This window comes from Thermobia domestica, chromosome 7 (assembly GCF_964235325.1).
Source record: "Thermobia domestica chromosome 7, izTheDome1.hap1.1, whole genome shotgun sequence".
Taxonomy (NCBI): domain Eukaryota; kingdom Metazoa; phylum Arthropoda; class Insecta; order Zygentoma; family Lepismatidae; genus Thermobia; species Thermobia domestica.
In genome coordinates, this window is record NC_137460.1 from 2,874,371 (window position 1) to 2,887,518 (window position 13,148).

At 35.2% G+C, this 13,148-nt stretch overlaps 1 protein-coding gene across 2 annotated transcripts in view; it reads left to right on the forward strand.

Moving 5' to 3' along the window:
• Nucleotides 1–13,148, forward strand: part of LOC145689831 (discoidin domain-containing receptor 2-like) — a 1,126,884-nt gene that overhangs the window by 1,052,949 nt on the left and 60,787 nt on the right. For both annotated transcript variants that reach the window (XM_081764050.1, XM_081764051.1), the window contains exon 14: nt 5,903–6,012. In XM_081764050.1, the coding sequence (XP_081620176.1) occupies nt 5,903–6,012 (110 nt within the window). The remainder of the gene's footprint in view (nt 1–5,902; nt 6,013–13,148) is intronic.

Below are 13,148 nucleotides of genomic sequence, written 5' to 3' on the forward strand. Positions count from 1 at the left end.
TTTGAAAGCGTCCTACTTTCTTCCATTCTGGCTACATGGCCTGCCCTCCTGAGTCTTCTAGAGTTAATGACTCTAGTACACTGAGAAAAATGCGTTCTCCGGACAGCGTTATGTTGTACGATGTGAATGTCTGATATCTAAGAGTCTATATTACATACATGTATGTTACCTTTGGCAACTATTTGTTATATATCCATTCGTATGTGAGATCCTGACCGCCTATATTGTTTCATACGGAAAGTACGTATAGGTGGAACACTTATGCAGAAAGTATTATAAAACATGCCTTTTCAGCTATATTTTTGCCGTGTGTTAAGTCCGAAAAGTACAGAATTTATAAATGTAACATGTGCTTTTACGTACGCCACATAGAACTTTTTTTTTCTCAGTGTAATGTTTGGTAAACAGTATAGCCTATATTATGCAGCTCCTTGTGATGAAGTTTCCGCCATTCCCCATTTTCGTCTCTCTTCTGTCCAATATTTACCTCGGAGTTTTATTTTCAGGTATTTTTCGTTTGTGTCTTCCTTCATTTTGCACCATACAGGACAACAGACACAATTATTGTTATATATATGTTGAAACTTCAAATTCCTTGATGGAACTCGCGGATACAAAAGTTTGGACTGAATAATAACACGAATTAGCTGCTTTCAGTCGACATTTAATTTCTTTATAGACACGGTTTTAATCTATTAATGTTGAGTCTACATATTTGAAAATGTCCTTTGTCGAATTCGATATATTTTTTTTTACTAGTTCCATTAATTGCAACCCTTAAGTAGGGGAGCCATATTTCGCAACATAAGTAGGCTCGTGGGGGTATCAGATACCTCATTAAACATTTCTTAGCAAGTATTGACACTTTTGATTAGATATTTTTCAAAGGTAATTTTAACAGTATTTTCCCTTGGGTGAATGGTTAACAAAACTAATTTGTTAAATGCCGAATGGAAAATTTTAATAGTTTGTTCTCCAAAAATCAAAATGTAAATATGTTGCTTTTTTGAATGTTTTGATCAAATGTGCACTTCAAACTAAAAGAACTATATATATATATATATATATATATATATATATATATATATATTTTAAAAAAAGTCAAATACAATAGACGTATAGTGGTATACAGTACTTCTAGCTAAATGGGGCCGCGGTGGCTCAGTGGTAGAGCGTTCACCTCTGGTGCTAGGGGTCCCGGGTTCGATCCCAGCCCCCGCCAAGTGAACTTTGTGGTGGACAAACACCGTGTGCGTGTGTTTCCCGGGGTTCTCCCGTTTCCTCCCACTTTCTTCATTCCACCATTTCATTCATTACTCATCATCACCGTCTCCTTTAGCCTAACCGGCATAACCGTGGAACGTAAAACTTAAAGATTTCATTTCATTTTTACTTCTAGCTACTTTATACGAATCTTTCACATTTTAACGTCTTCCAAAATAATGAGGTATTTGACCTTAGTGAAATATTTATATCATTTTAGGAAGATAGGGTATTGTACTGTATTGGTCAGAAACATGGACATTACGCAAATATGATGTAAAATTATTGAAAGCTTTCGAAATGTGGGTGAGGAGAAGAATTGAAATGAAATGAAATCTTTAAGTTTTACGTCCCACGCTTATGCCGGTTAGGCTAAAGGAGAGCCGATTATGAGAAATGAATGAAATGGTGGAATGTAGAAAGTAGGAGGAAACGGGATAACCCCAAGAAAACCCACGAGCACGGTGTTTGTCCACCACAAAGCCCACACGGCGCGATCTGGGATCGAACCAGGGACCCAAGCACCGGAGGTGAACGCTCTACCACTGAGCCATCGCGCCCCCAAAGGAGAAGAATTGAAAAATTAGTTGGGTCGAACGGAAATCAAATGAGAGGATATATAAGAAGTTGTGGGGAGACAGTAACACTTTTAAATATTATGAGAAATTGGCTTAGAAGGAACTGTATCATGAGGGACGTGCAAGAGAATATGGTGGCAGGAAAGAGAGGGAGAGGACCAAAAAGGGTACGATTGCTGGACGATATCAAAACATAAAAATCGTACGTGAAGGCGAAGAGATGAACGGAAGATCGTGGATCATGGAAGTTTCTCACAAGTAAACCTTACGTTTGGGTGAATCGAGTTGCTGACTGAGACTCATATGAGAAAGTAGTACTAAATGTGGTTAGTATTTCAGTGAAGTTGTAGGTGCGAAGCTCCAGGGGTTTAGGAGATACAGCTACCAGAACATCACATGGAAGTACAGAATAGTCTTCATACAGTTGGAGGTAAAAGCTCTGTACGACCTCTTGTAACGACAAAAGGTGAATAACAAATATATGGGTATATATAAGGACTAGGGGGAAGTCATATAGTAAGGGTATACCTGACGGCGGCCATCTTGAAATCCGCCATTTTGAATTAAAGTTAAGTTTTTAAAATAGGAATAGGGTCATGTGATACATGATTCAAGGCGCAAATTTAATCAGAAGAACAATGGTCACGTTAATTTTGAGTTACGCAGAATTGGTAAAAAGTTACAGGGAAATTAAATATTGTTGCAGCATATGTATTAGTCATTTACCCCACCTTGTAAATTTTGTTTTAATGATAATAATTAAATAAAAAGCAGGTGGATAAATATTAGGTCTATGGTAAGAGTTGCCTTGATGGTGGCCATGTTCAAATCCGCCATTTTGAAGCAGACAAAATTTTTAAACAAAACGCATAACAGTGATACCTTATTAATAGCAAATTTTATTATAACTCCAACAGTATAACCATTTTTGCTTTATCATTAACCAGCACAAAATTAAATGGATCGCTCTTTACGACTACTGCTTTGACGGAATTGTTAACGACAGATGTGTCAAGTGTAACTCGATTGCCTTTGTCAGGTGTGCTCACTATGAGCAGAGCATTTGTGCAAGTGATGCACTCTTTTCTGAACTATATATTGATTGTACTAATTGAGGACTTTTCTGGAAGAAAGACCCAAGTTCAATTATGAATCAATTCCTCTTTGGTCATTTTTCCTTAAATTAGCAACTTGTGAATGCGATAACAAATGCGGTTCATGATAAAGCAAAAATGGTTATATCGTTGGATTTATGGTAAAATTTGCTATTAATAAGGTGTCAATGTTATGCGTTTTGTTTAAAACTTTTGTCTGCTTCAAAATGGCGGATTTGAACATGGCCGCCATCAAGGCAACTCTTACCATAGACCTAATATTTATCCACCTGCTTTTTATTTAATTATTATCATTAAAACAAAATTTACAAGGTGGGGTAAAGGACTAATACATATGCTGCAATAATATTTAATTTCCCTGTAACTTTTTACCAATTCTGCGTAACTCAAAATTAACGTGACCATTGTTCTTCTGATTAAATTTGCGCCTTAAATCATGTATCACCCTATTCCTATTTTAAAAACTTAACCTTAATTCAAAATGGCGGATTTCAAGATGGCCACCGTCAGGTATACCCTTACTATATGACTTCCCCCTAGTCCTTATATATACCCATATATTTGTTATTCACCTTTTGTCGTTACAAGAGGTCTTACAGAGCTTTTACCTCCAACTGTATGAAGACTATTCTGTACTTCCATGTGATGTTCTGGTAGCTGTATCTCCTAAACCCCTGGAGCTTCGCACCTACAACTTCACTGAAATACTGACCACATTTAGTACTACTTTCTCATATGTGTCTCAGTCAGCGACTCGATTCACCCAAACGTAAGGTTTACTTGTCAGTTGCAGCAAGTGACCTGCGAATAATGGCAGAACACCTATGGTGAAGACGATGATGATGATGATGATTAGGAAGGTACTGAATGTCAGAACTGTGTAGCCAAGCATGTATTGAAGAAAATCACGAAAAAAAAAAACTAGCTGGGGCACACTGTTCTCGCACGCGCCTACTTACGGGTTAACAGTGGATAAAGGACTGGATATTAGTCATGCATAGGTTAGTAATTTTGTTAAATTATAGGTCAGATACCACATCGAACAGGAAGCTACTGTATACATCCTCAAACAATACTAATGAAGTTACAACATTCAAAGGAGTTACTATAGTTTGGAAATTTGTGTATGTGTGATACGAATGGGAACAGTACGAGTATCACCCTCACTGCTTATTAGCGGTTGCACTTTTGGTGCAAGTGGTCTCGTGTTCGATTCTTAAATTGTAGGTCTACGTCTAGTATAGCCTATGTTCTGCAAATGGACACCAAACTTCAATAAACAAGAATGTTGAGAGGTCCATACACGGTTTATTATAATCAATCTGATACAGTTTTCATTAAAAAGTGTCTCACAAGTCAGATTGAATGGCTGATGTACTATATGCAATCCCGCATAACATAATTGATTTACTGGTTGCAAACAAGTACAGGAGAATACCAATCCCCTGTCAGCTAATCTCTTCTCCGTTACGTATCAATTATCCATTTTGATGCTGTACACCAATTCAGGTTCTTTTTTCTTGCACCATATTTTATATAATATCCTCAGAATCAAGCTCCTTCTGAAAACAAATCTTAAATAATTTCTCTTTCTAGTTGTAATTATTTTCAATGTTATTCTTTCTCCTTTTAGCAGCTTGTCACTCGTTCTCCACTCGGTACACATATTATTCTATGTTGTTTTCCACATGAACAATTCTCTGCTTGTTCCGAAATTACATTTCAGTACTGTATATGCTTTCTTTTGCCTGTAAAGTAAAATACCTTACACTTAACACTTTTAAAAGTTCTTTTTCTCACCTTCTTTGTGTCCAAGTTTCATATAATTTTGTACCACTGAATTTACTTTATTTGTCTCATTTATTTACAGCTTTTCCTCAAATTTTCTATCGTTAGGTTTACTTTTTAAAATTACATTCATCAACAGGAGTTGTATAGAACTCACCATCTTCCCTATAAAGACTCTTCTACGCTGCTCTCTTGATAGATATTAAATTCTATCGTTATATAAACGTTTAACAGGGAAAAATAGATCAGAAACACATCAATCGATGAATCTTCTGAACAAAATGTGTGATATAGCTCAGCGTAAATTCTCATGCACAGTTCTCGAAAAAGTGGAGATAAGTTAACCCGTTAAGGACCCAGCATATATATATATATATATATATATATATATATATATATATATATATATATATATATATATATATATATATATATTAAAAAAGTTAGGAATTGAAATGAAATGAGAGGCCCGTCCTCAAGCATCACCAGAAAAAAAATTAAATTTATAATTAATACATGAGAGAGCACTTTAAACGGGCAAAATATATTTTCGCATTGAGATGAAACGTAATTTTATTTTCGGAGAACATATATTATTTTAATCTCTTTGACTCTTCTTTGAGCATATTAAATATATAAAAGACTTAAAAACGCAGTACACTTTTATGAAATCGTAACTTAAGTAGACTGTCCTCATTTGAGGACAGTGGGATCAAACGGGTTGATGCGAGATATCGATGCTGTGCCATAACCAGGCACGTACGAACCAATTTATTTCGAAAGAGGCGGGTCCAAATCCTATATGAAGATAAATTATTATTATTATTATTATTATTATTATTATTATTATTATTATTATTATTATTATTATTATTATTATTTAAAATTTGTTAAATCACCCCTAAAATTCGACTAAATTTACAGAAAAGTCGGAATTTCGGGAGTCTGGGTCTCCAGGACCCATCCCCTGTGTACGTCTCTGACTATAATCATGTCTGCTGTTAGGATGTAACTGATAAAGTGTCAGGTCGTTTAAAAAAAAAGTATTGAGTTGATGTTAGTGTCCATTGAAAGTAGTGAATACGTTGGGAAGTTATAAAATTATCAAAACGTTTCAGTGACCTATGAATTAATTGTTTGTTCTCTTGGATGTTGTAGGTCCATTTATGTGAAGCAGAAGGCATCCCTGAATATGGTGGCGTTGCTTCGTATCATAAAAAAGTAGTTGTCGTCAAATCATTGTGGCGGGGATCGACGGAAGCCACGAAGTAAGTATTTGTTTTCTGTACCAAAATAAGGAACAAGTCTGTAAGTATTAGTAAAATAACTGTGTTAAGATGAAAGACATTTGAGTTAGTGAGATAAGATTTGTCAGAGTTGAATATTCTTAATTTCCATGTGATTTCTGGTAATTGAGTTGGAACTAGATTAAACTAGAAAGAAACAATATTATATTCAGTATTGTAAAAATGGCGCTTACGGGCAACAAAACGCTATTCTATAGGTGAAAATAAATCAAATATTCTATATAATGGTATACCCTCCGGGATTTCCTTCAGCAGCTACGGGGAATCAAAATTTCACTATGTGGCAACGTCGTAGATTAACTTGAAACCATTAACATTGCTCTACGAACCCATCAAACAATTAAATCGATTGTTACGCTAATAGATGGCGTTAGTCTCAACTGCCATCGGCTTTAACTGCCATCTGTAGAGAATCGATGTAACTATTTGATGGATTAGTAGATTTATTCTATGATTCTTTATCTACGACGTCGCCACATAGTGCACACGAGGATCCAAAAGGTATGCAACTCTATATTTTTTTCGCTTTATTTGGATTTGTAGGGTAGTGCTCTGTAGTCCATGGGCGCCATATTTAGAATACCCGATATATATTTTCCCATGGATTCAAATCCGAAATAGAAATTCCAATATCGGTTTTATTTGAAACTAGAAGTGATAGATCAAGCAATTACTTCCGGTAAAATATTGAACCCCTGTAGCTTGAAAGTTTACCGTAGTTTCACGAAGTGAAATAAAAGTAATTTTTTAAATGTTGCATATTTCAAGTTGCTTTTCTACAAAGATTTTTTTTTTCGCCGAAGCCAGAATTTTGAGCCGAAATATCGTTTTAATTGTTGTTTCTGCCACTTTCATATCTATATCAGGAGCGTTAATTGGTGCTCCAGGAGGGGGCAGTTACCCACCCCCCGCCGAGTTTGACATTTATATAAGTTTTAATCCGTAAGATAATACTAAACCAACGAAAAACCTAAAAATCCACTGACATCTAGGGTTTGCCCCTCAAAGCAAAATCTGAAATGACCTACTGCTCTATATGTAGTCTCATTCGAAACAATCTGCATTTACATGTAGAAGGAAATCAAGCAAACATAAAAAATTTGGATGTTTAACTTCCTTATTTTAAACCAATAGACTACAGTGAATTGTCATGCGTAATTTTGTAAGAACACAAATTTTTGAAAAGAATTGGATAGATATGATTTGTGAACAACACTATACATTAAAAATGCCAAACTTCCAGCTTTAGATACTAAGTTTTAGGTAAGGTGTTTATGAAAATCACACTCTATTTTCTTTTTCAAAACTTCCAAACTGAATGATGATGAAAAAATTGGTGGGATGAGAACTTGGGAGGAAACGGAAGTAACAGATGTTGTCCACCACAAACTGGGAATCGAACTGGGGACCCCATACCTCAGAGGTAAGCGCTCTACCATTCAGCCACTGTTCCCCTCTTCAACAATCTTCAATTCAGTACTTTACCCACTCTACTTTTCAGAGATTTTTATCTTGCATTTTTTTTCTTGTTCTCCTAGAGTTTAATGTTTTACATCTATTCAACGTCACATCCAATACATATCCTTTTGTCGGACTTTTCTTCAGTTTTGTCCTAATATATTCGTTCAAAAACTTTTTGTTTATCTCCCTGTTATTCCGAGTTTAACTTCTTGTTTATGTTCTTTGTTTCTTACTATTTTAACCTTTAAGAGTCTTCATCCCGGCGAAATTAAAATACCGCTAATTTTACATTAATTATGTGATATCTTCAAATAGATAAAAGATAATCGAAATGTGGAACGAGAGCTCCCTAGACAATATCATTTTACATGATAAACCGTTATCATGACTCACTTATCTGCTTTCGATTTTGAGCCATTTTGAAAATCAGCATTTATTTTCGCGTTTCTAAACAGCTGAAAACATAAAGCCACTAGGTGATTTGTGATGATGGTACCTCACGCAAAATAATATTGTCTAGGGCGCTGTTGTTCCATATTTCGATTATCTTTTATCTATTTGAAGACATCACATAATTAATGTAAAATTAGCGGTATTTTAATTTCGCCGGGATGAAGACTCTTAAGTAACAGAATCCCTGTACCTCTTTCCAAAATAAGCTATAATCCTGTTTTGAATTTCATTTCGATTCTGGCGAATATCATAACTTTTTTTGTGTAAAATTTCCATAATATCAGAAGTTCGTTTCAAATGGCCAGATGTAATGATATGAAATTCGGCTACTAGGGGATTGTTGTATCGGAAAATACGAATATATATATCCGTTATTTGCCTAAATTGAGTATTAGCGACACAGACGGCGTGAGCTGACGTAAAATATAGACAGTAGCGATACCTGGACATTTGATAATAAAAATATATATAAATATAGAACTAAAAACAGACGATAAAAGTACAGAAACATATCAAAGTATATTTTTTTTAAGAGAACAATAAGATTAACGTAGGGTTTAGCATAAGCTTTTAGAAGCTTAAAGTATAAACATATCTCTGTAAATATTCCTCACTTTATGTTTTAAATTAATTGTTTTCTTTCCTGGAAATTACATCAGTTAACATTCAGTTAGTCTTTCATCCTTTTCATCCTTTTAATACAGTTTTCTATGTCAATTGGATTTTGGTCTTTCGTTTATTTCTACTTTTTTTTTAAAAGTAGAACCGTTGTATTTTATATTCAAAGCATGCAGTCAGTTTGTTTTAAACATACAGATTTTTCTTTACAAAACAACAAGAGACTTTTGACACTATAATGCAACCACATACTGAATCATATTAAAAAAAAAAATGCTATAAATTTTTAGTTTTAGAAGTTCTGTATGAGATCATATTTATATAGTAATAAGATAAACTCAACGGGCTAAGATAAAGGAGGTTATTCAGGGCCATCCTAACAAAGGAATGCTTTTGTTCTCCATTTGAATTATTCGATGAAACATCATATTTTATGTTTAAAGAAAAAAAGTTGCTGTATATTCTATATTTCCACCCGAGTGCAACTAAGTAAAATGAGTTTGTTTTAAAATTCATGTATGGCTTCTACCTTTTTATTTATACACATGTTTTAATTCGATGTAACACGTGAATGGTTTAATAGTGTTGGCCAAAAGACGATACTTTTTCGTCTCGTCTCATCTTGATTCTCGAATATTTTTTTTTAGTCTCGTCTCGTTTTTTTGAAATCTTTTCTCCTCACATCTTCAAAATTTGTAATGATTTGTGCAAAATTCATGCCCTATACTTATGTCATTTACAAATTTATTAGAACTAGATGAACCTGCGCTCACTACACAGCGCATCATTCACATATGAGCATGAATCTCCTTATCATTCCTCACAACATATGTACATGTCCCTTTACAGACAGAAGTGAAAGATTGATAAAAATCAGCAAAGGGTACAATAAAGAGAGATTTTATTAAATTATTTTTTCAATATCTCGCACCGTTTGCAAGATTGAGCCTACTTCCAGTTGGAGCTTCTACTTCATTTATGACCAGTGTTTTCTTCCTTCTTAGGTGCAGAGTGTAATAAGCAAATGCATTACATACACAATTAATTATAATGTCAATAATGTATGGTGTTCATCGGGCAAAACACTCCAAACAATAAAGATTCATCTTAGCCTGGAGAAATGTTTAACCTTTGTTTCCCATTATAAGTTGGGCATGAAACAAACGCCTGAAAGATATACAACGCCTATATACAATCATGTTGTGTTGGAATGTATAACTCATAGGATATGATTTTTTAAATTTCAACATTTCCAGTGTGCCCGTAGAAATGTAATAAAGAAAGAACGGCTACGTTTTTAAAATATTCAATTAGAACTGGATAATCTACACAAAATTTGGAGTCGACAGGCAAGTTTCTAGCACTTGTGGTTTTCGAGATCTGATTCTCGAAAGTATTGGAGGTAAACATATAAACCTAGCATTTTAATATATAGACTAGCTTAACCTACGCTGTCTACTCAGTGCATCGTTCTGTTATAACCATGGATCTCATTGCCACTGTGCATGTCATTCACACAATTAAAGGATAGGAGAATCACGAAGAAAGTGAATTGCTATGTATGGATGTTGGAGTGAGTTTGTAGCAAAATTTGTAGAAGTAACGCACTATCAAGTGGAAATATTTTTTTCCTAATAAATCCATCCGTCCTCATTTCGCCTCTTGAGCCCTTTGAAGTTGTCAGTATGCAATACATTTTGCCATTCAGATTTAAGCAAAGCGCCTGCAATGTCCGTCAACCCGCAATACGTAAATGTTCTACTGGTTACATAACACCATAACTTCGGCCTGCAACAATGTTAATCTTGTGGGCTCAAAACGGCCCCTAAAATGCTGAATAGAACAATAACGACACGATTTTTGAAAATTTTTAATGAGTACAATTTGACAATATACACAAAATTTTGAACCGACCAGTGAAAACGGCACGTTTTTAGCACGTGTGTGGTTTTCGAGATCTCATTGTTGAAATGATTGAGGACGAACATACAAACCCAGTATTTTAATATATAGATCTTTCGGATCACGGAAGAAATCCACAAAGACTGTGATATAACTTCATTCAAATCAGATTTATTATTATAATATATTTTGTAATGACTTATGTATCATTAAACGTTGTAAGTGTTCTTCATTGTGTTTAGACAATCACTTTTTTCATTTATACTTTTTATGCTATAAATTATGTAATACAATGTTCGAGATCTAAGATTTTGGTGTAGAAATATGAGACTCCTAAAAATATTTTCGCATCGTCTCAAATTAAAAAAAAAGTTATACTCCTCGTCTCGAATCCCGTCTCGTTTTCTGTTCGAGACAACATTTCTTGTCTTAGCAACGCGCACTTGGTGAGTGAGAAGCCGACATATATGTATGCTAAGTTATGAACTAGGCTGGTTAATGTATGACGTATGATCAGGCTTTTATAATCGGAGAATGGACAAATATAACAAGTGGAGCAAATAAGAGGAAATGACGAGGTTGGAAAACGAAATAAAACAAATGTAGTCAGTGTATAAATAGATATCCATTAACGAGTAGTGTATCTGCACAATCATAGACTACTTGTGGCTTCGTTCGCCTGTAGTGTTGACCACCAGACGAGAGTCGAGACAATAACTATGATTATTTTTCCACAAAGCCACCTATTACAGAAATACACTTTGTCCACTAATGCTTTAGTGCTGTTACATCTTGTTAAAAGAAAGGTGAGGTTCGTCAGCAAGCCATTGTCCTACAGCATGTGTGACTGCCACATTACTTTCACACTTCTGGGGCCGCGGTGGCTCAGTGGTAGAGCGTTCACCTCTGGTGCTAGGGGTCTCGGGTTCAAACCCTGCTCCCGCCAAGTGAACTTTGTGGTGGACAAACACCGTGTGCGTGGGTTTTCTCGGGGTTCTCCCGTTTCCTCCCACTTTCTTCATTCCACCATTTCATTCATTACTCATTATCACCGTCTCCTTTAGCCTAACCGGCATAACCGTGGGACGTAAAACTCAAAATTTCATTTCATTTCATTTCACACTTCTTCCTGCGCGATCAGTTCACTTTGTAGTAGGGAGCACTGGCAACAATATGAGAATACGCACTTGCCGGCAAGCAGTTCAGTTTTCTCCATTTTCACAACCCGAACGCTCTTGCTACCTGCAAAATACATTGAACACAACCAGTATCAATGACACTACCCTGTACTTTAGTACAGTACTTCTAAAGCTTTGGAATACAATACAGAGTGTTTCGAAACAACACCAACAACGTTTGGGAGGTGATTCCTGACACCAAGATAAGACAAAAATTATAAACCAATCCGGGTGCACAAATCCTTCCTTTCGAAGTTATAGCCTGCCGAAAATATAAAAAAATGAAATTTAAAAATCCATAGCTCGGAAAGCATGGGACCTACCGTAGTCGGGTCAAGAGGGAATCTAGTATGTGCCCTATCCAAATATCCATGTTTCAGAATCCTGCGATACTTCCGCAATAAAATTTATAGAGGTAGTTGGTGAGTACTCGAAATTATATATCCGTAGTCAAACTGCCTCTATGAAAATTGTTGCGTGAGTACCTTAGGATTTTGAAACATGCATTTATGGGTAGTGCATATATTAGTTCCTAAGTGAAATCCTGATCCGACTACGGCATGTCCCATAGTTTAGGAGCTATGGACCTTTAAAGTTATTTTTTTTTTCATGTTTTCGGCAGCCTATAACTCCGAAAGGAAATATTTGTACACACAGGTTGGTCTATACTTTTTGCCTTATGTTGATGTCAGGAATCACCTCCCAAACATTGTCGGTGTTGTTTTCAAACAGGCTGTATACTACTATAAGCACAATATGTTTGTTCAATTTCTGTATCAGGAACAACACCCCTTGAAGAGTAACTAATATAGGCAGAAATGAGATCTGTTTTCGAGATTCTGAATCTATATAAAAACCATTTTTCTATTACCTATAATACTTGTTCTATTGCAGTAGATAATGCAAGGATCAGTACACCCACTTACTAGAAGCCTCATGTTTACTATAAGGCTCTTAAACAAATAGTGGCAGGCGATAAAAGGAAACTGCTTTAAAGGAGAGATGAAGTTGACACGAAGTCTCACGAAGTAAAACGACAACCCCTTCACAAGTTCTCCCTCCGGAAAGATAGCTATAAAAGGGAACAACGGGGTCAGGAAAGTATGAGTAACAGTGCTGATCACTCACCTTCAATACGTTCTTCCGAGGCCACCATGCTCTAGAACAAAATCCTACCTAGCCAAGATAGTATCGTATACCGAAAGAAATTATTCCTAGTTCACACTAAGAACATTTTAGAATATTTAAAGACTTTGAGAAAAACTTATAGAGAATTTGCAAAAATTTTTATATAAGACATTTTTATAATAAAAGGATGAAAGGCTAAAATTCTCGTGTACATTATCGAGTCTACCCTATAGAGCATTACAATATTAAAACCGGAATGGATATATTTCTACTACTTCCGGTTGTAATAAAAGGATAAGAAATAAGATTGAACTTATTCTTGCATTTTAGAAAACATTTTAGAAAATCGTTTCTAGT